The sequence below is a fragment of the Stegodyphus dumicola genome, chromosome 7 (assembly GCF_044657685.1).
Source record: "Stegodyphus dumicola isolate Sdum_Otavi_A_Nest chromosome 7, ASM4465768v1".
Taxonomy (NCBI): Eukaryota; Metazoa; Arthropoda; class Arachnida; order Araneae; family Eresidae; genus Stegodyphus; species Stegodyphus dumicola.
The window spans coordinates 29,021,602-29,046,065 of record NC_140774.1 but is presented as its reverse complement, the minus strand read 5'-3'; the positions used below and the strand labels follow the sequence as shown (position 1 = coordinate 29,046,065).

Sequence of the window (24,464 nt, the reverse complement as noted above, 5' to 3'; positions counted from 1 at the left end):
GCATACTGAGGAATGAATTTACGAAAATATCCCGTTAGTCCTAAAAAGCTTTGTAGTTGTTTACAGTTACGCGGTTGTGGAAAGTTTCGAACAGCAGCAGTTTTGGAAGGTGATGGTCGAATAGTTCCGTTTTCAATTACATGTCCCAAAAATTCAATTTTACGTTTTAAGAATTGGCACTTTTTGAAATTTATTTGTAATCCATACTCCGAAGCAGTTTTGAATACTCTTTCTAATTTGTCTAAACATTGAACTTCATCATTAGCCGGTATGACTATATCATCCATATAAATAATTAGTACACCTTCATTTAGCAAGTCACGAAATACTGAATAAATGTACCTTTGAAAAACATTTGGACTAATACATAAACCAAAAGGAGCTTTAAGAAATTCGTGAATACCATTATGTGTTACAAATGCGGTATATTTGGTGCAATTTTCGTCTATGTCTACATGGAAAAAGCCATTTCTCAAATCTAGTGTCGTGAAGACTTTTGACTGTTTTAAGCGATCAAGTACTTCCGAAATTAAAGGCAGTGGAAATTTGTCTTTAATAATCTTCTTATTCAATTTCCGATAATCTATACATAAACGTTTCGAATTATTACGCTTGTTACACAAAACAATAGGCGCCGAATAATTAGAATTGCTAGGCTTTATTATGCCCTCTTTCAACCATTCCTTAATTTGATCGTCAACAATTTTTTGTTCCGCGAAAGACATGTATCTTCTATTTTGACAGACAGGAATATCATCGCATAAATTTATTTGCATCTTGAAGTCAGATTGTCTATTTTTCCGAGGCTGGTACGAATTAATTAAATTACACAGTCTTTCTTTATGTTCTGCATTTGAAATATGCGATAAATCAATCTCGTTGACAGAAATAGCATTCACCAGATGTGAAAGGTAATTAAACGTCGAGCTACTTCCGCTTTCGGGACTTTTGTTTACATTAACAGAGACGCCAGACGATCGCGAAGGATCATAAACATTCTTCAATGAGACAGCAATATTCAAATTTCCCATAACGCAACGAACGTTAGAATTTCGATATGACTCAGCAGTTATCAAGTTTACATTACTTTTATTCCGATGAGAAATTATTTGAAGGCCATTCTCAGTAAAAGAGAAGTTAAACTGACTCAATACATCCAAACCTAATACAATTTGATTACATAATGACTTAACAACATAAATTTTCGTACGCAGTGAAAAACTATCAATTGAAATATCAGAAATAAAAAAGCCGATAGGGTACGTTTGTTTTGATTCAATTCCGTTTAATGTGATATCACTACAATTTAAATTAGGAGAACCAATCTGCTTGTATAACTCTACGCTGCATATCGTTACATCTGAACCAGTGTCAACTAAACTATCAACTAAATGATTATTTATTTCTACAGTCTTCATAATTCTATCCTTGTCGGAAATTCGTTGTAATAAAGCTGCTTGATGTGTCTCGGTGGTCTGATCTGGACAGTCCGTTGAATAATGCCCGAACTTCTTAGATTTTATACATTTTACACCCTTTGATTTGTTTACACAATGCTTAGAATAATGCCCAAATTCCTGGCAATTAAAACATTTGACCTTATTAACGTTAGATTGATTTCGGTTTGATGACGAAAGCTTACTTCTATCTTTAACTTGAGTGTTTACTTTCGGTTTCGGATTTTTAAACTTATCATTGTCCGATTTCATTTTATCATAAATTTTAAGCCTTTGTTTAAATTCAGATATTGTTCCGCAACCATATAGTATAGTTTTCCTAACCACAGAATCGGGAATACCATCAATAACATATTTAATTAATGAAGCATCTTCAATGTTACCTCGCGAACACATTTCTTTCATTTTCAAAAAATACTCATCTAAGGATTCATTAGGCATTAATTTACGTTTACATAACATTTCATGCAACTCAGCAGAATTAAAAGCTTTACCATATTCAGATTTCAAAAGCTTTTTTAACTTACACCAGTCATTAACTTTAGGTTCACTCTGAATAATTTCGCTTTACCTTTTAATGATCTTTTAGCAAAAACTAATTTATGCAAATCACTCAATTTCAAAGAGTTTATAACATCTTCAAATTCATCAATCCATTTATCAACATTTTCATATGCATTACCAGAAAAAGGATTAACAATACTTTCAATATCAGAAAAACTAAGATGAGGTTTAAAATGATCTTGAATTGGAAGCTGCATACTGTTATTTACTTGAGACTCGTTAAAACCAGGATTGTCTCTTTGATTATCATCAAGCATTACTTCAGAAATTTTATTAATAGTTTCATCTTCAATATCACTATTTTCTTCATGCAAAATATTTTCAAATAATACAGATAAATCACATAGGAAAGAGACAATTCGGGTTACGACTTCCGTTTTTGAACCTTCTGAATTTATGCACAGTACATTGCAAATTTTAATTAACTCATTCAAAGTAAAACTATTCTGCACTGCATCTATTTTCTTATTAAATTCTTCAGAATCTGGTTTAAATATAAAGCCAGAAAATTCACGTAATCTTTTCCGGTTATTTCGATCTCCATCAGTATTAAAAATAAGCTTATGCAAACTTTTGATTTCAGAACTTTTACTGTTCTTTAAAGCTGCTTCCAATTCTGGAATTTCTACTAACTTCATATTGGAAAGAAAGTTTTGTACTCACCCGACAGATGATCGTCGTCAATTGGGTAATCCACACTTTATACGAGTAATCCAATAAATCGAATAACTTGTGTGACAACAGTTCACTCAGTTCACAGTTCAAAGCACAGTTCTAGTACTCGCACATTTTGGAATTCGAGGCCGCACGGTTGGTCGCCATATTTTTTTTTTGTAGAATTTGACTTAATTCACAGCATGAGAGCACGAAGTAATAGTTAAATGGTTTATTTAATAGAAAGAAATAAAAGTAAATAAAGATGAAGTTAACGGTATGCAGGATTAACATAATGATGTAAAGGCATAACATCGAAAGCACAATTAAAGTTCATAAACTCTTGAAGACGTGTGAGCCGTCTGCTCACGTCTGCCATCCACTCTCGACCAGGTCTCAGCGCTGTCTGGGATGATTCTTACTGCGCTGGGCTGTACTAATGACGTCATCTGGTATTCTAATTCGGCATTGGATGTTGATGACTCCCACATACATGAAACTGGATTACAATGCATGATGCGATTTTACGCAGATTAGTGCAAACTTTTCTTGTAAAGAACGTGAAATTTAAATCAGTTCATTTTTGAAATGCATTTGAGCATATTATTTTAGAAGAAATTCAATTTCACATCGAGAGAGGTCAGTGCAGTCTTCAACTGTTAATTCAACGCATGTTTCCTAATATTTCTTTGATCTGAAACTTCATTCTGAAACATCAAATCTCACGGTCGAAATAACATTTGTTTTGCCATGTTGCTGTATCCAAAAGTGAGCTTCATTTTTTTGTAGTAAGAGAATGAACGTCTAGATAATGTTTTGATGGATCTTAACGTACACGGTTGTTTCAAAGAACAGAATCTCGATTATTCATCATTTTGGTACAGCACAACGGAAATTAGTTTTCGTAACTCGGAAAGGAGTTTTAACAGTGAACAGATACAGCTTCTTCAGAATTCCTCAGGGCCAGTGAAACCCAGCGTCTGCTCTCGGCCATAGAAAACGATAAAAGTTTTAGAATTTAGGTAAAAGTTTCAGTAACGGCAGAATTTAGATAATTTCACATATAAAAGTTACACCGACCTGCAAAACACTTACCCCAAGACCTGCTGGAGCTTCCTGTCTACTCATTTTGGACAAGACAGACCCATTTCGATAAACTCATGCCTCAGCTGTAAAACACGCCTGATCTAGAAAACATCACTACGAATAAAGCTCAATAAATCAATAGTCTAAGAAAAGATATTATGTTCCTCGGAAAAAAAATCAATCAACTTCCTTTTGCTTTCGAAGAATTCACCCTACCCCCCCCCCACACACAAGGTATCATTTTTTAGCCTCGTACATTTAACGTAAACAATTTAGAAATTGGTGAACCACTTTAAATAGTAACATAGACAAAACATTATGTATTCTTCAATTTGCGGCACAGCTTTAAATGAAGTACCTTCTAGTTCGTTGTAAAACGGTTAAAGTAGCATTGTATTGTTGTAAAACGGTTTAAGCCTCAAACCTTTTGTTCGCAAAAGTCTGAAACTAGTTATATCCAACTTGTGAAACATAATGAGCATTCCGTTTTATGTTTACAAACCTGTTTTAATTAATGCGTTGAAATCCGTTTCATGAAATTCTCTTCCCCGCTTGAGAGTCTTTGAAATTGGGAATATGTTTTTAAGTTCAATATTTGCAGGAATAAGGCTTGCAACCATCTCTTTTGAACACTTGTGCATCCAACTTCATACTTTTAAAATTTCAGAGCCATCAAGCTAGGAACAAAAGAAATACCCTTTCATCCCGACTTTCGCCTCATTCTTCATACCAAGCTTAGTAATCCACGGTTTGGACCAGAAATACAAGCTCAGACAACAATAATTAATTTCGGAGTTACTCCAGAAGGCTTGGCGGATCAGTTGCTGGCTGAGGTCGTCTCCAAAGAAAGACCCGATTTGGAACAATCAAAGGTATACATTTAATCTAAATTTTAAAATAAACTAGAATATAGTAATAACTTTTACAAAATTTCCATGTAATACATGTGTGACTATATAAATATAAATTATAAGCAGGTTAATTGTTTAGCTTAAAATTAATCAAAATTTTGAAATGCGTAAAGTTACATCCCCCGTCGTTTAATTAGCGAGTAGATTAATTCTTAAGCTTTCCAGTGCTTACACAATGCCTCATGACATCTATTAATGTTATTAATATCTATTAATGTAATCTATTAATGAAATAACTGACATTGTTTATATTATCTATTAATTATTTATATTATCTATTAATGTAATCTATTAATGAAATAACTGACATTGTTTATAGCTGCATCGCTAGCTTCTGATAACGTAACAAACGGCTTGTTAGGCTAGCTCTAAATAGGAAATGTAAACGGAAGGACTAAATGAAACTTTCTGTGATATGACCCTTTAGTTAGAGAGAAAATAAACTATGTAAAAATGCAATATACGTCTATTTATTTTCCTTTTTATTGATTTACATTGAAGTACCAATAGCCAAACACTTTCTTGAGGAAACTGCTAGAAATGCCCCTTGAATTCTTTATATGATAAGCTCTCAAATAATATTTCTCAGTGCGGAACTTACCAGTTTCATTTTCCCAGCTATAAATAACTCAGATAGAATTAATTACAAAACAAGCTTATTATATCCTCATTCTAGTAATTGCGGTAATTCAGAGTTTCCTGTCGTTCTTAGGTTTCCGCTAAATGTTTTCGTAATTATGAGCAAAGCGTTATCATTCAAACATTCCTCGAAATCAGATATTTTCATATTTATAAAAGCTTGCATTTAATATAAATTCAAGTAAAATTTATCTTTGGATTGTTATTGATTTTTTAAATCCACGCCAATCCAAAATTGAAGGATTTCAATTAATTTAAATTTCAAATTCACAACTTTTCTTTCCACATAATATTTATAATTTTAATTTTCGTTAGAGACTTATAAAATAAATACACGTTTACTCATTCAGCATGACTAGAGATCTGTGTTAAAAATTTACAGAATAATGAAAGTAAAGAGCCCCAAAATAACATAATGTGTTCTGCCTTATACGCAGGGGGTAGGCTATTTCTACTAACCCATTTAATTTGATTGTACCAAACTTGATAAATCACATATATAATCTATTTACAAACAACAAGACTTTTAAATTTAATAATATATATTCTTCATTTAAGTAAAACGTCATTCATTAAAGAAGAACCTTTCCCCAAATAAAAAGTTAGACTTCAATTTGTATGCGTTCATTTTCCATACATGTGCTTATAACTAAATCTCTTTTTTAATTTGGGTATATTAAGTCAGCTATAAATTTTATTCTATATTATTTCTTCTTTTGGAGCTATTAAGTACCTTAAAACATGTCTTTATATCTCAACATAAAAATATCCTTTGCGTTGACGCGGACATTGCAAAGATGTTCTCTTTATGAACATTTTCAGAATCAGAAAAATTATACGCTTCGATTACTATTAGACTATTCCTAAGAAAGAAAATAATAATATTATTATAGATTCCTATTGTTTTTCCATAGATTATAAAATATAAAATCAATTTCGATAAATATGAGTAATCCACTGAATTTACTTTCTGTCTGCTGCAGGCTCAATTGACTAAAGAACAGAATGAGTTTGCCATAACTTTAAAGTCTTTAGAAGAAAGTCTTCTATCCCGACTTTCACAAGCTGAAGGGAACCTTGTAGGTGATGTCACTTTGGTGGAAAGTCTAGAATCGACGAAAGCGATGGCAGCCGAAATCCAAGAGAAATCTTTGGAAAGTCAACGTACGGAAGCCGAGATCAACGCTGCGCGAGAAATATATCGGGATGTCGCTGATAGGGCTGCACTTGTATATTTCGTGGTGCAAGATCTCTCCACCCTTAGCTCTATGTATTTATTTTCTTTGAAGGTAATCAATTTTCAATACCATTATCTAATAAAATACACATAGATTTTTTTCTATGGAACAGTACATTGTTGATAATAGTTTTTTTTATTGCAACTCCATGTAAAATTAATCGTTTTTAGTATTGTTTTTTTTTTTTTTTTTTTTCTTTTCTTACTTCTGACACCAGTTGTTACGTTATTTTCTTCCTTCTACGGGGTTTGTAGATTTGGAGTGAATAACGACGACACTTGATGAAGTATCGAAACACACTTTATTTACCAATATTCTCAGGACAGCTCCAAAATCACGTTACAGTCGTTGAAAAACTACTATAAACACGCTGACACAATCAGCGACACAGCCTTCAGGTTATCAGGCTATCACAGTAGAGACAGCTTCACTGCAAAGATCCAGAGTACAGCTTCCGACTCTGCTCCATCGTTCTCGGAACTCCACGTACTCTCGAGACTCTCCACGCTACAACTCGCGATGCACTCGACGACACGCAGAGCACAGCTCCCGACGATTCGGTTCAGTCGTTCCTGGAGCTTAACACGCTCTCTCGACGATGCACTACCCGCGATACACTAAGAGTTCGATGCACTCGACGACCCACTCCGCACTCGCTGCCCGGCTGTCAACTCGATCGACTCCGCAGGGATTGACTCGCTAGACGAGACACACTCACTCGATCAGAGACGCACACTCGTAACTAACTCTCCGCGTAGCAGCAGAGTTTATATAGCTTTTCACTGGTGTTCGAGAACATTCTGGGCTAAACCAGTAAGAATTCGTTCCAGAAGGTTCTCCGTCAGTCCATGGGATAGCGCCAATTTTGTCGTCAAATGTGGCAACCCTAAAACTGCTTTGTGGGGAAGCCATCTTACCGCGCCTGTACATTTTGTAACAGTATCGTTTTATTTCTACGTAGATATTAAATACTATCATTTATTTGCATAAAATATCCGTTCCTCTAAGGCGGAAAATTTCCTAGTTTTCTTCAACTTGCTTGTTGATATTTTATAAACAAAAGGTGTATTTTAAAGAATTGTAGTAATAGCATTTTAATCAAAGATACTTAAAATTAAAATGAATATGATTTTAATTATAGTTCTCCCATAAAATTCTTTATTATTAACCTTAAGCTAGAAGCGTCATTTAACTTTTGCCTTGATATTGTAGAACAGAACCGGTAGATAAAGAATAGTGGGGAAGGGGAATGGTTGAATATTGTCATAGCATTGACTCGATATTGCCTTATGCACTGCGGAAAAATTCTAAAATCATGCTGCTTAATATCAATGTTTTAAGAAGATAGCTGGTTACTTTTACATGCTCGTACTAATTGAAAAAAAGCTTCTAATACAAATGTCCATATCTTACCTGAAACTCGAAACTACAAAAGTGAGAAATATTTCCTTCATTCAATGCGAAACTCGAACATTAAATAAGTTTCTATAAACATGGTTTTGCTGAATTTATATTATACTGCATTCTCATTTATTTTACCTCGAAGCGATACAAACTGTTAGGAGAAACGGGATACATTATGAATAAAGGACTCATAATTTTTCCATATAAAAGTGAAGTTAACTAATTGAAAGCTACAAATAATTTCACAAACGTACTAATTCAAATATTTGATGAGACGAAAATATATTTAATCTTTATGGACAGGGATGAGAAAAAATTTTAATTGTTTTTTTTTATTTGGTGACTCGTATCTCATTATTAACTCTTAGTCTACACTTTACCTGATTTTTTTCATTTTAAGATTGCTTTTATAATATTAAAAAATTGGTTAATTATGTTGCTTTTATAATTTAATGAATTCGCATCTGTTCGTGGATAATTTAGAAATAAATCTGGGGATGAACACCTATTAATGAAGCCATTTCTACTGTAAGTCATATACTTGCCTAGATATTTAGCTATATTAACTAAATCGGCACGTGGAGCTGTCTTAAAGACTGGTTTGTAAGTAGCAATGTTCATTTCGTCGCAAGAGACATTTTTTTTTAAGTTACTTCCAATTAAGACATGATTTTCCTTTAAGTATACTCCTGATCATTTTAAACTCTTCATTAATCGAGCACGCCTTAATGTTTTTAGCCAGATTTTACTGAATATGTCTTTTAAGGAAATATCCTTTTAGTAATATATTGAAAAGTTCTCATCTTAAAACGATTATCTCATGATTTCCTTTGCATAATTTCAGCTTTATAGAAAAGACGCGGACAGTGAATAAAGATAACAATTAAAATCTTGTATTAGTCAATTAAATTTCAAGTATAAATAATGATGAGATATTTTGCAATTACTAAACTGTAACAATACATTCGTGATAAAATCGAGAACGTTAAAAATTGATTGAGATTTATTTTAATAGCCGAACGTATTTTCATATATGAAAATATAAATAATACCAACTTATTTGTAAAAGTGCGATGGCTATAATCTTTTTATAATTAATTAAATATTAACCAATAAACTAGAAAGTAGCATTTATATTTAGCTTACGCTTTACTTGTTTTAAGTAAACCACGCATAAAGCCCAGAGTTCGGTATTTGACAAATTACGTTCTTTTTTGTAGGCGATCAAAGAAGTCTTCCATAAAGCCATCGATCGTTGCCAAGCGTCAGAAAATGTTGAGATCAGAGTGAAAGCCTTAGTTGATGACGTTACGTTTGCTATTTTCAATTATGTGAGTCGTGGTCTCTTCGAAAATGACAAGATAGTCCTGGCAGCTCACTTGACATTTCAGGTAGTCTTCTATTTTTAGTATTTTTTCATTCTAACTCTTTCCTTTGACCAGATCTTAGTGTGCGAAACGTAAGCAACTTTTCTGATTTTGGCCGTAATTCCGCACAAAATCAACTGGAAATCACAAAATCCATACCGCAGACGTATAATGTAGTACTCAAAGGACGAGAATAGTAGCAAAAACATGAATAAGACGCATACAGTATGGAACGAACCGAAAAACGCTTTATTGGCAGAATGGCGTTGATACAAAAAACTGCCTGGCCAAAAGGGAGAACAACAAGCTTTAGTACGACTTCCACTAACTACAATGGTTACATTGCACCGTCTATAAAGACTCAGCACCAGATTATCTAACAGTTCTTGTTGTGAGAGTTCCCATTCTTCATGGAGCGTCTATTTCAGTTGTCTATTGTTCTCTGGAGGCTAAAATCGTGCCTCCAGACGTCTCCATACATGTCCTTACATTTTCAAGTGTCCCATACATATTAAGTGAAATTTATATCAGGGCAGTAAGCTGGCCAATCCATTCAGTGGAAATCTCTACTTTCCAGGAGCTTCTCAACAGCCTGAGTCCTGTGTGACCGTGCATTATCATCTATGAAAACGAAGCCGGGAGGAAAGGACGCACGTGGAAAAGGATAACTTCATCATTGTAACTATCTCTGGTATGAAACACTGTAAAAAATGATGAGCTCTGTCTGACTGTTCATCATAACCCCTCTCCATACATCCCCTTTTTTACAACTGTACATGTCCTGTGGAAGATTTCCAAGCTCATAAAACACCTGGACACTTGGACAATAAACAGGAACTACACCCGTCAAAGCCTTTGTACTACCCTACGTGCAAAGGCATCCTGATGTTTTCTTGTAACTCACGTACAATCTACTTTCATTTAGAGATGAATGCTTGGAAACGCGCTTTCCTTTCTTCTTTTTAAGTTGCCTCGTACTCCGCCTGCTGACTTCTCGCGTTTTGTGGCCCTGACGTCATGATGCTGATATCTGTATAATCATTACCTTTATATTGAGTTGGCTTTTCATTGCTCTAATCGCATCAATTATAAAATTGAAAAATGAATTTGTTGCTTTAGTTTTGCACACGACTATATTTCGTGAATTGTCCATATATTTCAGCAAGCTCCTAACGACAGACTTATCACCTTTTAAGAGGTACCAAGTAGAAACCCAGCAGATGAAATGCAAAGTAATTAAAGAAATGGTTCTTCTTTATTCCTTTGATACTGAATAGTGCCACCCATAATCATAATGACAAAGCACCATAAAGACCAGATAGCTTTTCAAGTTACCAAATCTTGGCGTATTCCTCACTGCCGTAAGCTGCTCAGCTGCAGCGAAATAACAAGCAAAATATACTCATGATCCCAAATGTACTCTTTAAAATGCTAAGCCTTGACAACTTTTATGTCATGAAGCAATGTGGCAGATAAATTTTCTTAGCATCGTTAAGCATTTCACAAATGAAAATCAGTGATAACAGTACGAATCAAATAGTGTGCTAAGTCAATAATGCTGCATTTATACTAGTATCAAACTAGTAACTTAGTAAGTAGAACGAATTGTATGGAAACTATGCATAAGATAAACAGGCAGACAAGTTACTAGTATACACAGGCAGACACTTACTATCAAAATTCAGTTTTTTCTGAAAGTCTGATCTAAATGTAATATTTTATTTTTCCCCAGATTCACAGTTCGTTTATGATCTCGAGCGTTTTTCTTCGATCTTGTATTCGTTTTCTGCTTTTAACTTGCACAGTGTTCTGAGAAGGTAAAGTTTGTTGGGGAGATATTTTTTCTTTCGTGAATTTTCTTTAATTCATTCCATATTTCTCTGGCTATTTTTTTTATCTTATCTGTACGACTTGATTGCCATCTATGAGTAGACTCACGGCAGCTTGTGCTTGTTAAGTTGCCACTCTATCCACTCAGCTGTGATTTCTTTTGATGTATTATTTGCGTTTAAATCCCATACGTTTCTCTTTTTCAGAATCATTTCTAGTTTGTATTTTCATAGTTGATAGTTATTATTGTTTAATTTCTCAACTGAGTATTTATTTTCGAAGCTAGGGCCTGTTCTTGCTTTTGTTTTTCAAACGCTCAGTACATAACTATATACTAGTTTTGTTGCGCTTTTCGAAGACAGGCTTTGGATTTCCCGATATCCAATGGCAACAAGTTCTTTCTCTTTTAATTTTTTATTCTTAACAGCTTATCTCGATATGTTTTATGCGTTCTGATGAAGTAAACATACACTCTATCTCAAAATCATGTTGAAGGAACGCACAGTTAATTTGTTTTTCATCTAACTGGCGAAGAGAAAATATTAAAGCAGAATCTAAATTTATTACATCATTAACAGGTAATCCAAACTGAGAACATGAAAAGCACATTTCAGTTGTAGAAACATATTTATTATTAGTTGCAAGAAAGAAAAAATATCATAGCGAAGTGCAGCAAGTAACGAAAATGAGAGTTTATACCGGATGAGGCTTGAACTTCAGTTAACCTTTCCAGGCATATAAAAGAATTTAAATCGGAGTAAAATTTTGCGTGAATTGTAACTTATGGACTCTAGGAACTCACAATTGTGACTTCAAAAAACGTCTAGACTGAAATTCTGAATTTTGAGGGCCGGTATACCACTGCCCCTCTAAGACATTATTTGTTTTTTTTTAATTTAGTTTTGTGTACTTTTGATGTGTGTCTATAGGAATGGGTGCTTGAATATAGTTATGTAAATCTGAAGTCAAAAATTCTAAAATTTCTCTACAAATTTAAAATTTTAGGCATAAAATTTATGTTTTTAGGCACTTTAATAATGCCACCCAGTAGAACACACTTATGTAAAACATGTTTAAAAAGCTTTTGAAAATGATTTAAATTCAATATCATTAGTTTATCAAAATATTTAGCAAATATAACACTGCATGAGTAATCCGTATCATGCTCTGACTGAAGTAGTATAATGTTGCAAGGAAATGCAACTCAGGAAGATAAAAAAATGTTAACAAATGAGACACTTGGAAACAACTGAGAAATTAAAGTTACATTTTTGAAATTATTATATTTTATGCTTCAGAAAATATATAAAAATGCATACTTCCTGCTATAATACCAGGAACCCCCCGCCACACGCTTTCGACTGTCGGGCACCTAGGATCCCCTTTTCAATATTTTGTAAATATAAGTTGTACTATACCATTTTGTTCAGGAAGAAAAGCCTTTAAACGATTTTATTATTTCATAAACCTCAAAGTTGTTATTATTTGAGAAACTTCAAACCCTTGAGCTCCCTAGCGGCCCCTCTTTAACGTTTTGATAAATAAGGTAGCAATATATAATTTTGCTCAGGAAGATATCTCTTCAATTAGAGGTACACCTCAAAGGCTTTTTTTTTTTTTTTTTTTCGATATACGTAACCTAACTAACTGAACCTTTAAAAATGTTTATTAACAATAAAACCCTAGTTGTAGATATGATTTTTATTATAATAAATTATAGTATAATAAAGAAAAATAGTATAATAAAGTGTAGTATAATAAAAAACAAATATATTTTTTATTATACTATACTTTATTATACTATTTTTTTAATGTCCATTACTCAGATTTACATGAAAAAGTGTGCTAATTGCTTAAAAATCCTAAAATCATCCGATAAATAACATTTTTTCACCTTTTTATATTTTTAGTACATTGAAAAATTAGGAAGTGGCACGCATTTTTTTTTTTTTTTCAAATAGTGGCGCTCCTTCCGAAAAGGTTGGCCACCTCTGATCTAACGGAAAGAGCCTTTGTAAACACATACAAGTATAGCCTGAAATAGCGAATTTCCTATTTAACTATTTGAGCTTAAAACTGATGATCTGCGGGCTTAAAGTATAGTGAAATGCCTATGAGATACCTACTCATGGTTTTAGACGATTTCAATTTTTTCTTGAAGTGGTCGTATTAGAAAGACAGTGTTCAGTATCAATGCTTTCAGAAATCATAGTCACTTTCAGAGGTGCTCGTGATAGGAAGGGTCATCTCGAGAAGTATCTTTGTAACAATTTATAGTGAAAAATCTCCCCGGTATATTTCCTTATATTAAAATTTAGTAGATCTATTAAATCTCTATAAGGTTTGTTTCGTTATACTTTGTTGTTCGTTGTAATCATGTCCCATCAGTGTAACACTTGCTGTCGAACCAGTATGCTTCTCAGATTATGCGTTGGAAGTGGATATCCAATAGACTGTTCGCATTAATGATTAAACTAAACCTTTTAGCCTTGAGCATTATTAAAGACTGCGTTTACCAGAGAAACGTTGGAAGTTTAGGTGATCTGAAAAATATATATACATATTTCAGATATAAAAATGTTCTCGCAAAATTTCTGAAGAAAATGGCTTTAACTTTGCTCAGGTTAAAAAAACGTATTTTAAGTATTTGTTATTTTTTAATACCGTATTAATATATGAAGTAAACAAATGTTACAAAACACTATCAGGGTAATTAATTAAATAAAATTAATAGCAAAAACTTTTGAAAGAGAACAAAATATTAAACCCTGTCAGTAATTAAACATAAATTCAAAAATAAAGGAATAATATGATACTCATTCTACTAAGCCTTTTCCCTTGGAGATAGATTAATTCCTTTAATTCTATTCATATCTCATTTTTGTGCGAGTCGGAATACTCCAGGTCTAGATTTCATTTTGAGCAACTAGAATAATTTTATAAACTCTTAAGTATACAGCTTGGAAATCTATAGCAAAATTGAGTAGTTAATAATTTTCCATCTTGAATAGTGATAGGCATTGAATTTTATCTATGATAATATTGATTAATAAATCATTGTCCATATTACATATTGCTTCTAAAAAGATTAAACTAATATCCATGTCTACCTTTAAAAATGTGTTTTTGTCTTTAAATGCCTTAGAAATGTGATGAAGGTTTCCTTGGAAATAATAATCACATTACAATTAAAAATGAAGTAGTGAATGAGGAAACGGCGAACATGAAAAAAAGCATGAACATTTTTCATGGTTATATCAATCTCCAATGAACAGAAAATTCATGCTGCAACTTATTTCTTTTCAAAAGAAATTTGTTTTTCAATATGAAATAAACATTATAAATCGTGTTTCACAAGATAAATGGTTTCGTTAACGCGAACTGGAAAGTTTCCAGCAGTCATTACTAACTTTAATCAATATATTGTATCTTTAAATTCTTATCACTTCCTCAATGTTAAGTAAAAATTTGCTTACAGATCTTACGACTACGGGACAAAATCCCCACTGATGTCACGGAGTTTCTGCTGCATCAGACTTTAGAAGAGTCGAATCTTGAAAGTCCGGTGGAATTTATGAATGCACAAGCCTGGGCTGCCATTAGGGTTAGTAGGATTCTCTTTTCCACCTTTTAGGAAAACGATTTTTAGAATCGAAGAAAATATCAAGAACTAAAATCTCTAACATGAAGATTTTTAGATATTATTTACTCAGTGAAAAACTAATTTAATTTAAAGTATTTTGAGAATACATTTCATCTCATTAATTTACACAAAAGATTGTTTTTTGGGTGCTACAATATCGTTTCCCTCAGGTCTTATCATCTCTGGATGAATTCCAAAGTCTGGATAGAGATATGGAGGCATCGCCCAAGCGATGGAAAAAATTTCTTGATTCCGAATTTCCAGAAAAAGAAGCTCTACCGCAAGAATGGAAAAACCGATCGACTCCTTTCCATAAGCTATGCATTCTTCGTTGCTTGAGGCCTGATAGAGTAGTATATGCTATAAGGTATGAACTAATTGTTATTATTTGTTTTACCAGTTTACTGTCATACAGCAATTTTAGCAATGCGTATGTTGTATTATATGACATATAATTAAACTAAAATCTTGAGATGATATTTTGAGCATATAATGCATGAAATTTGACTTCATATTCCGTAAAATAAACTTTCAGTCGAATTTAAGAGTACAACATTAAATTACAGAAATGGTTTTCGTTGCAGGGATTTTATTTCTGAAATACTAGGGCCAGGTTTCGTCAATTGTCGTAGCTTCGATTTAGACAGTGTTCTAAAAGAATGCGATGCCAAAACTCCAATTCTCTTCATCCTTAGTCCAGGTGTTGATCCTTTGCACGATCTTGAGGCATGTGGTGCAAGAAGAAACATCAGCTCTGTTAACGGAAATTTCCAGAATGTATCTCTCGGTCAGGGTCAAGAAAGTATTGCAGAGCAAACGATGGATACTTCTGCCGTCGAGGGGCATTGGGTGGTACTTCAAGTAAGCTTGACCAATTTATGCGTTTTTGCACCTCGAAATAAAATACTAAAATAATTTTATTTAATGCTTTCGTATTTTCAAGTATTACAAATTTTGTGTTGACAGGTATGATTCTTTCTAATTTTGCATTTTCCGCTACATAATGCAATACAATGAATACTACCTTTGCTTTTAAGATTAAATGTAAAGTTAAATTTTACGGTAATCTTGAAGATTCTTTAAAACCTACGTGCTAATTTTAATCTTCACTCATTTATATATAGAACATTCATTTGGCAAAAGCATGGCTCCACAGACTCGAGAAAAAGCTAGAAGAGATGCAAACCATTCCTGTGCATGAACATTTCCGTCTTTTCCTCAGTGCCAATCCACCGGAAGTGGACGAAGGTCCAGAGGCACAACCCATACCTCCGGGGGTATTAGAATCCTGTCTTAAAGTTACAAATGAGCCACCTAAAGGCATGCAAGCGAACCTTCACAAAGCCCTGGATAATTTTTCGCAGGTAGATTTTATTACAAACGTTCTCATGAAATCAGTAGCAACTTGTTCTATTTGTAACATCTTTGGGATAAATTACCAGAAAATGCTGCCATTGCAGATCATAATACTGCAGATGATACTGAAAATAATGTGACAATTTTTACATTAATTGTTTAACCTATTAATGCCTTTGGTAAGTAGCATATACTGTGAGATGGTGACTTTTACTATGCCAGGAAAGGCATCTCACAGTAGGATGGAATATATAGTGTAGCCCAACATAAATTGAAAAGGACATGGCAGAAAAGTAATCGAAAAGCGTTAATGTATTCAACGGGGAAGAACAGTGCAGGCCTCATTGAAAACATGGACTCAGTTTTCACATCTGACAGAACTGTCTCGAAGGATTTATGGCCTCCACAATTATAGGTAACCGGATAGTTACCTTATCTATCCGGTTGCTATTTTCATTACCAGAACAATTCCCGGACACTTTACTGGAACATTATATAAGCAACGGATATCTCGATGGATATCACCAATATCCATTGAGCAAATTGCAGCAAGTTGCACTGAACGTGATTCATTCGGCCAAACTTTGATTCGGCCATGACAGCTGGTATTTTCAGCAGCACATGCAGAGATGGAAGAACTCCCGTAAATAATCTTTTGTCTTTCGTTTACTTGTATATACAATATCGTCATACAATTCGTGGGTTCTTTATTTGCTTTAGATTCCTTTTATTTTGGGGCATCTCGCACTTCTGTATCAAAAACGTTTTAAGTGCCGATATCGATGTTGCAATTTGCAATGAAACCTGATTTTTCACCAGATACGTGATTATTAAAATAAATTAAGGTAAAGAATTTCAAAGCTTATCTACCTAAGAAGAAATGCCTTCTTTGGACTTTACAAAATAAAGTGATTTGTATTTACTTACGAAGAGGGAAATCGTAAATTAATTAAGCCGTGCTGACGATAAAAGAGGAAGCAAATATTTCTAGTAGAAACTGAGAAGGAACAAAAAACTCAAGCATAATAAATCATATATTAACGTGAACATGCTAAAGAAATATTATGAGATGCGATTTTGAGATTTTTCTAATATATTAAAAATCCGTGAACACATCTCAGGAATTAATTTTCTTCATTTAAGTAAGTTTGCAAGTGCAGCTACAGTTCTGCGATTTAACTTCTAACTGAAAACTAAGAAGATACTACTGAGTTTCAAAATGGAAAATATTGTTCTAAATAATAAGTTATCTTTTTACTCCTAAAGAAAGAAGCACAAGAAAAGATTTTCCGTATCTTTTACATAAGATTATGAATAAAGAATGAATTTAAGATTCTAATAATTAAAATTCTTTTTTGATTCCTGAAAAAAGAATACTGCGATTAAAATTTTTGAAAGAAATTAAAAGTTTCATTATTATTAAATTAAACGAAATTAAAGCTCTAGAGAATCCAAGAGTTTTTTCTTGGTTTCTAGAAAATGAAAAAATGGGCAAAGATTTTCATGTTTCTTAGGTCCCACGGAATAATATCTAAACGTATTTCGGTTAACTCGAACGCCAAATAATTTAAGATGAGTATTATTTAAAATTAACGATATCATATTTAAATATTTGATGATTTACTTATTTATAATTACATATTTGTCATTTTTCCCTGTAGGAAACTTTTGATTCAAGTTCGAGAGAAGGAGAGTTCAAGAGTCTTCTTTTCACTTTATGCTACTTTCATGCTGTGTTAACAGAAAGGAAAAAATTCGGTTCTCAAGGTTGGAATTATCCATATCCATTTAATGATAGTGATCTTGTTATAAGGTACTTGCTAATATATTTTTACTGAAATATCAACAGAGCTTGAATTTTTTGTTGTCAATTTTTATTCTCTATAATTACGTGGTATCATGCAATTGCAATACAATACAAAGGTATTTAAGTACCAGTTTTAATCTTAATTATTTTATTCAAGAAGGACATGAAGAAAGTACTAAGATATGCCTGCTCGCGTAGCTGAATTTTCTTCGCCCACGGGTGTTGGTACTTCCCATTTATTTGAAATTAATTTTATTACCATTTATTTGAAAATTTATTTTATTACCATTTATTTGAAAATATCTTTGCCTAGTGCACTTTAATGCGATCTACTGGCGAAAACTCTTTAGTAGTTAATGATCAGAAAAAAGTAAGTCATAAGTCTTTTTCATGTCCTAGACAGACGACTAGAAAAATGATTAGGAAAACCGTGTTTTGAGAAGAAAATTTTAGTGTTTAATGAAAAACCTCGATTGTTTGTTCATAAATTATTTACTGCAAACTCTGAAATGATTATAGTATCTCTGTTCGGTACAGTTCCTATCTAATATATTTAACCAGCGTTTAGCAAGTATGTATATATAGAGAGGAATGAAATCTTTCTGATGATTATGCAACCACTAATACAAGCCAATCGAACTTCATCTACACAACTTTGTAAAATATATATACAGCTGATGATGGCACCATGATTAAATAACTAAAATAATATTGGTACCATTAAAAACGCTAGAGTGCCCGAAATACGTTAGTACTTAGGAAATAGTCCTTAGGTAGTGTCCTTGCAAAAGCAACGACACTACCATATTATAAAACCGTTTTCCATGTTTTATTGCGCCCACATGTGTCCTTACACTATCTGTTGGTAACTCAAAATGACTCGCATACCCCATGTGATAATGATGTTGGTCTCTTACGCGTTTTTAATACAGATTTACTTATTTCCTATTAAACGACTTAATATGTCGCATTAATAGGAACTGCATATTTTTTGTAGACGAAAATTATTAAGTACGATATGAAATGCAGTGCCAGGTCAAAATTAAATTAATAAATTATATAATTAGCATGAATATAATATGATGCCAACTTTTTATGAATGACGCTACTTATAAGTAAATAAATGTATTTGGATTTATAAACAAACAAAAAATACTACTACTATTTACTAGTCTACTACTAAGTTTACTGGTACATTTCCTTCTCTTCCAGTGCTAACGTTCTCCACAATCATCTGGATAGTGAAGGAGGAAGAGGAGCAGTAATTCCTTGGGATGATCTTCGATTTCTTTTCGGTGAAATAATGTATGGTGGCCATATCACGGATGATAATGACCGGAAAGTCTGTAAGGCTTACCTCAATAGATTTTTCAACAACGCGCAGGTGAGTATATTAAAACTTACAGAATATAAGATCATTTCTTTAATTAATAATGTTTAAGAATGGAATTATTTTCTTTGAATATAGTATAACCTCACTGTGTTCAAACACATGCATTTTACCCCATGCTTTGCATTATATTTTCCAAAATAATACTTTTAACTGCCTTATAAACTTTCATCATTTAGTTGGAAGCCGATTTTCCTTTGTGTCCGGGTTTCGGTATGCCACCTATCCTTGATTACGATGGTTACCATCGATACGTGGACGACAATTTGCCAGGCGAAAGTCCTTCTATGTATGGCCTTCATCCTAATGCTGAAATAGGATGCCTCACTGATGCCTCGAATTCTTTATTGCGAGCCTTGCATCTTCTGGAACCTTCTACAGCAGATATAAATGACTCACCCCTCATTAATCCTGTAGAGGTTTCAGTTTCTGCTGCGCCCAACGAAGAGAAGGTGAATTAAAGAATTTTCGACATTTTTTTTTAATATATACTTCATGTCTACAGTTATTTTAAAATGAGATTATGTGTCGTACTATACTTTTTCTTGATTATTGTGTAAAGAGAAACTATTTAATTACACTGGTATTTGTTTTTCAGTTTTCTACCAAAATTACAAATTATTCATAATCCAGTAACGTAATAAAGTGCCCTTAGAATTGAAGCAAATTTTGCACTCCATTTTCGAAAAATTCAGTTATTTTATTATATCATGGCAATATAATCAAATTCAACAAAACAATCTTTTGTTGACAGTTTGATTAAATTGCTTCTCAACAATAGCACTGTAAACCGAAAATATTATAGCATGGAAGATTTATCTCAGGCCCAACTTTCTTTCCAATTGTTCTGAAGAATAGAAAGATTAGTATTTGAAGGCATTTCGATAAAATATTGGAATGTAAGTAATAATATCAGATCAACAGATTTCTCAATCTAATTAAAATTCACGTTGCCGGTATTTATAAGACTGTTTATGGAGGATTTCTGCAATAATGTTTAAGACTTTTCTTCGGATAAATATGTTAAGAATAAGTTTGACAATCACTGGCATGCATGAAGCAAACTTGCTTTAATTTCAAAACGCCAGGCCTATCTTCTCAAGAATGGGAATGCCCTTATGGAGGAATTTATAAGGCCAGGACTTTCATCCATGTTTGCTTCATGCATGCCATGTTTTTACCAAAGCATTCTGCCGAATTCCATAGCCTTGGATTCGGATTCAAATTCCGGGCAAGATAAGGGCATTTGTAAATGTATAATGTCTTTGCGGGTCTCACATAAAATACAGTCGGACCACTCGAGGGTTTGATGAAAGGAAAAGAGGAAGAAACCCTAAAATTCACCCCCAGAGGAAATTTTTCCCCCAAAACTGGGATCGAGCTGAGACAATTCTTACTGTCGTCTATAAGATACCTAAACCCAAAATGCTTCCTCTTCAGCGATAAAATTCGTAGATTTGATCTCATGTTATTGCCAGACAAATGCGATAAATCCCAACAACAACATTCATGCATATTAGTGAGAATGCTACAACTAAAAGTTGGAGAACGAGCTATAAGTATGACTTTTCAACATGTACCGCCGAGCATCGCTAGCTATCCGATAGTTTTGTAGAGCTTACATTAGATTAAGAATTTGTTTATGTGAGAATTCCAGTATTATTATGAATAACTTACAATGGATTACTTAAAACTCAACTGCCATTTCATACTATTAGTTATGAACACCATAAACCAACCAGCTTGACTAGTGTAGAAGACAGGGAGAAGTGAAGAGCAATCAGAATTATTCATTGATGAATCCTAATTTTGTCAAAGCCAGAATGATCAGTTACAGTGGATTTGCTGAACAGGTGGTCAAGAAATCCATCCAGCTGTGATTTCGGAGATTTGTCCTGCCTTAAGACTAGAAACAACGATTCGAGAATCACGGATATTGAAAGAAATCGTTTGTTGTTTCCAAAACAGTGATAGCTTGCAATATGTGCATTGTATTGTGAATCTTGCTCTCTATTAGCTTGCAATGTATTATGAATCTTTATGTTGACAATCGAAAATGATGCTTATCTTTCTGATGACCCTGGACCTCATATAGCTATTTATCAAAAACATTTACGAAGATTATTTTTCCCAAATTAGTTGAACCAGTCTAAATCGCTTAGTCTGCTGTAGAATACGAATGACAGGCGCTATGGCATGCGATTTGAAAGTCTGCATTCCTAATGCTAGAAATGTCTTAGAACAGTCTCAAAAGATCGTACAATTATGAAGAGATATTCTTCAGGAAGGCATAATTCGTTAAATTATAAAGCGGAAAGTAAAACTATTTTAACATTAAGAAAATGTGCCTGTCCAGTCTTAAACTCCATTGTCACTATTCTGAGGAAAGAAAGGACAAATCTTTATTATTTAATCTGTATATTGTCTACTATGTAATCAAAATTTGCAGTTTTAACATCATGGAATATTTCATAGTTTTAATCGTGTAAAATGTTAAAATAATGAGATAACTAAATACGATTTAACTCTTGAGAAGATTATTATAATTATTTGCAATCTCTATTTGTTGGAAGCACTTTTATGAGCTTTTCAGTATGTCGAATAGCAGAACAAAAAAAATAACAGACGGTACTTTTATCACTATAAAAGCGTTTTAATTCATCTGTATTATTGTACAATGAAGAATCTGCATGTATGCAAGTTCCTCGCATTGTGTATAAAATGGCGCCACCAACAACCTTCACCTTTTGAGCACACATAATCCTCAATCCGAGCATGTGTACCTCAGAGCCCTAATTCTGAGTGTACATTTTATTTATTTCATGTTTTGGGGGGGTGAATTTGATGAATTTTGTAGCTGTTTAAAAGCAATGTGTTGCTACTGCTCGAGATAAAGGACTTTCATATTGTGCACCAGTGAACTGCCCTTTGAGAAAGTGCAAGATATTTGTTTTTCAAATTTAATAAAAAAAAAACTGAGCTATTTAAAAGCAATGTGTTCGAAAATAAAATATGTTTGCTTCTCTTCCATGTGCCGATGTGCACTGGACAAACCCTAAGATATTTAACTTTCAAATTCATTCTATCTGTTGCAGATTAACAAACAAAGCGATTTAATGCAATAAATCCATTGCTTAATAATACTTTTGTTACTTTTAAATCTGATCGTTTCGAAGGGAAAAGCTTTTAATCCTCGAGATATCTACGTAATAATTTTATGCACCCTTATTGTTACGATTTAGGAAAGACTTTTCTAACACCATATAGTATGTGATTGATACAGAATCCTTTATATTTTATTTTTTAATGCTAGAAGGTATTTTCCCTCTTTTCTGCATGCCTTCGTAGTGTAACGGTAGCACACTCGAAGCGTATTCGAGAGGTTTAGGTTCGAGTCTCGGCGACGGCATTGCTCTTTTTTACTTATTCCTACTTCAAAAAATTCCCAATAACTTTACAATGTTTTTACATTTTACATCGCTTAAAGCTCCTTTTCTGAATTTATTTCGTGTTTCTTTGAGAAAGTTTCTCCCAGTTTCGTTGCACATGAATTTTGCAATGTAAATAATATAACGATAATTTCTACAGAACGACTGTTGCATTTCATATAACCAATTTCTTCAATATAAGTAAAAGCAAGATTCAATAAAATAATATGAAACAAATGATATTTGAGCTAATATGGTACTTCTATATATACTGACAAGCAGAATAACGTATGAATAATAATATAGATATAACTCTGTGTGAAAGAAAGAAATAATTCACATTTTATATTCTGTATTTAACTTAATACATAAGATGGATAAATAATAAGATGGATTTATGCTCTGAAACATAAAATGCTTTAAAATATTTTCCTTCATTCCATGAGTTCAGAAGCGTGAATTAAAGTAGATGTCTTATTAAAGAAATTATATAATGTGCTTTAGAATTAACTGCAGTTCATTATACATCTTCCATTGCAAATAAAGTCTACAATGTTTGAACTGGAATGATTGATTAAATCAGCGCCTTCCTAAAAGTAGTACTTTTGGTTTATTATTGAAATAATTAAGTAATTTTATAAAATTATATTAACTGGATTACATGAAATTGCGCTAACTAGCCTCTTTAAAATCATTCCATATATTTTGTTTTTTGTAACAGCTACTTTAGGCGGCTAGCTGCACAAACGGCTAATATTTTAAACTTAGAAGAGATAAAATTCGTTTACCTTTCTTGAATCGGTAAAAGAACGCATTCTGTTTTAGGATAGACTAACACTCTCGCAGTCTTAATCTGCGCATATCAATGTGTCATTAAAATGTGAAAGGTTCGTAACAAATCGTGTGATGCTAATTTTGGTTTTCCTAAGAATCGTAAATTTATTTTTGATTCAGATCCGCCAGATTTCTGAGGATATAGTCGAAAAACTTCCAGATGAGTTCCCAATGACAGAACTGTATGGCAAGGTATCGGAAGAGGCTGGTGTGGTACCTTTCACTGCTGTCGCTTTACAAGAATGTGAGAGAATGAATGCCTTGTTACAAGAAATTAGAATCTCCCTCAGAGATATTGAGCGGGGATTAAAAGTAAGCATTATATGATAAACTGTTCTTACTTTATTATTTCTTCAATCTTTTCTGAAACAAAGATTTCAGTTGAAGAACCTCTTGTTTCTCTACTGTTAGAACTGTTAGAACTGGATATTGATAAATAGAAAAATTACAGAAACTTTATTACTAAACTACACTTTAAATAGTTTTTCAGTAAAGTTAAACTTTACTGAAAAAATAATCTTTTGAAATAAAGGTGGCTAGATGTGTTTCAGTATTTTAATATGAAACCTTTCTTATTACTAACATAAATTATTCACTAATAGGCTTTGCTTCGAATACCTAATAATGGTTTGATGCATCAATTGATGGTATGGAGTGCCACTGTTTCTATATCACATTTATAACTAGTTCCAGTGCTTTGACCAGCCATCGTTACATTGGCCAGGTTTCAATAACCATGGTTTTGTGGCATCTGTCGCCCCATCTTTCAGAAGGAAAATGCAGGACACCGAGTTACTGTAGTCGAATTTTATGTTGGCCAGCGCGTTCTCCAGGCCCCTCACTATAGAAATTGTTC

The 24,464-nt window shown here is 33.0% G+C and overlaps 1 protein-coding gene across 1 annotated transcript in view; it reads left to right on the top strand.

Annotated features, from left to right (window-relative positions):
• Positions 1–24,464, top strand: part of Dhc93AB (Dynein heavy chain at 93AB) — a 202,564-nt gene that overhangs the window by 166,101 nt on the left and 11,999 nt on the right. Inside the window, 11 exon segments of the mRNA XM_085821370.1 lie at positions 4,429–4,633; positions 6,295–6,600; positions 9,174–9,344; positions 14,629–14,754; positions 14,964–15,160; positions 15,378–15,654; positions 15,918–16,157; positions 17,811–17,962; positions 19,169–19,340; positions 19,526–19,798; positions 23,729–23,920. Coding sequence (XP_085677496.1) covers positions 4,429–4,633; positions 6,295–6,600; positions 9,174–9,344; positions 14,629–14,754; positions 14,964–15,160; positions 15,378–15,654; positions 15,918–16,157; positions 17,811–17,962; positions 19,169–19,340; positions 19,526–19,798; positions 23,729–23,920 — 2,311 coding nt within the window.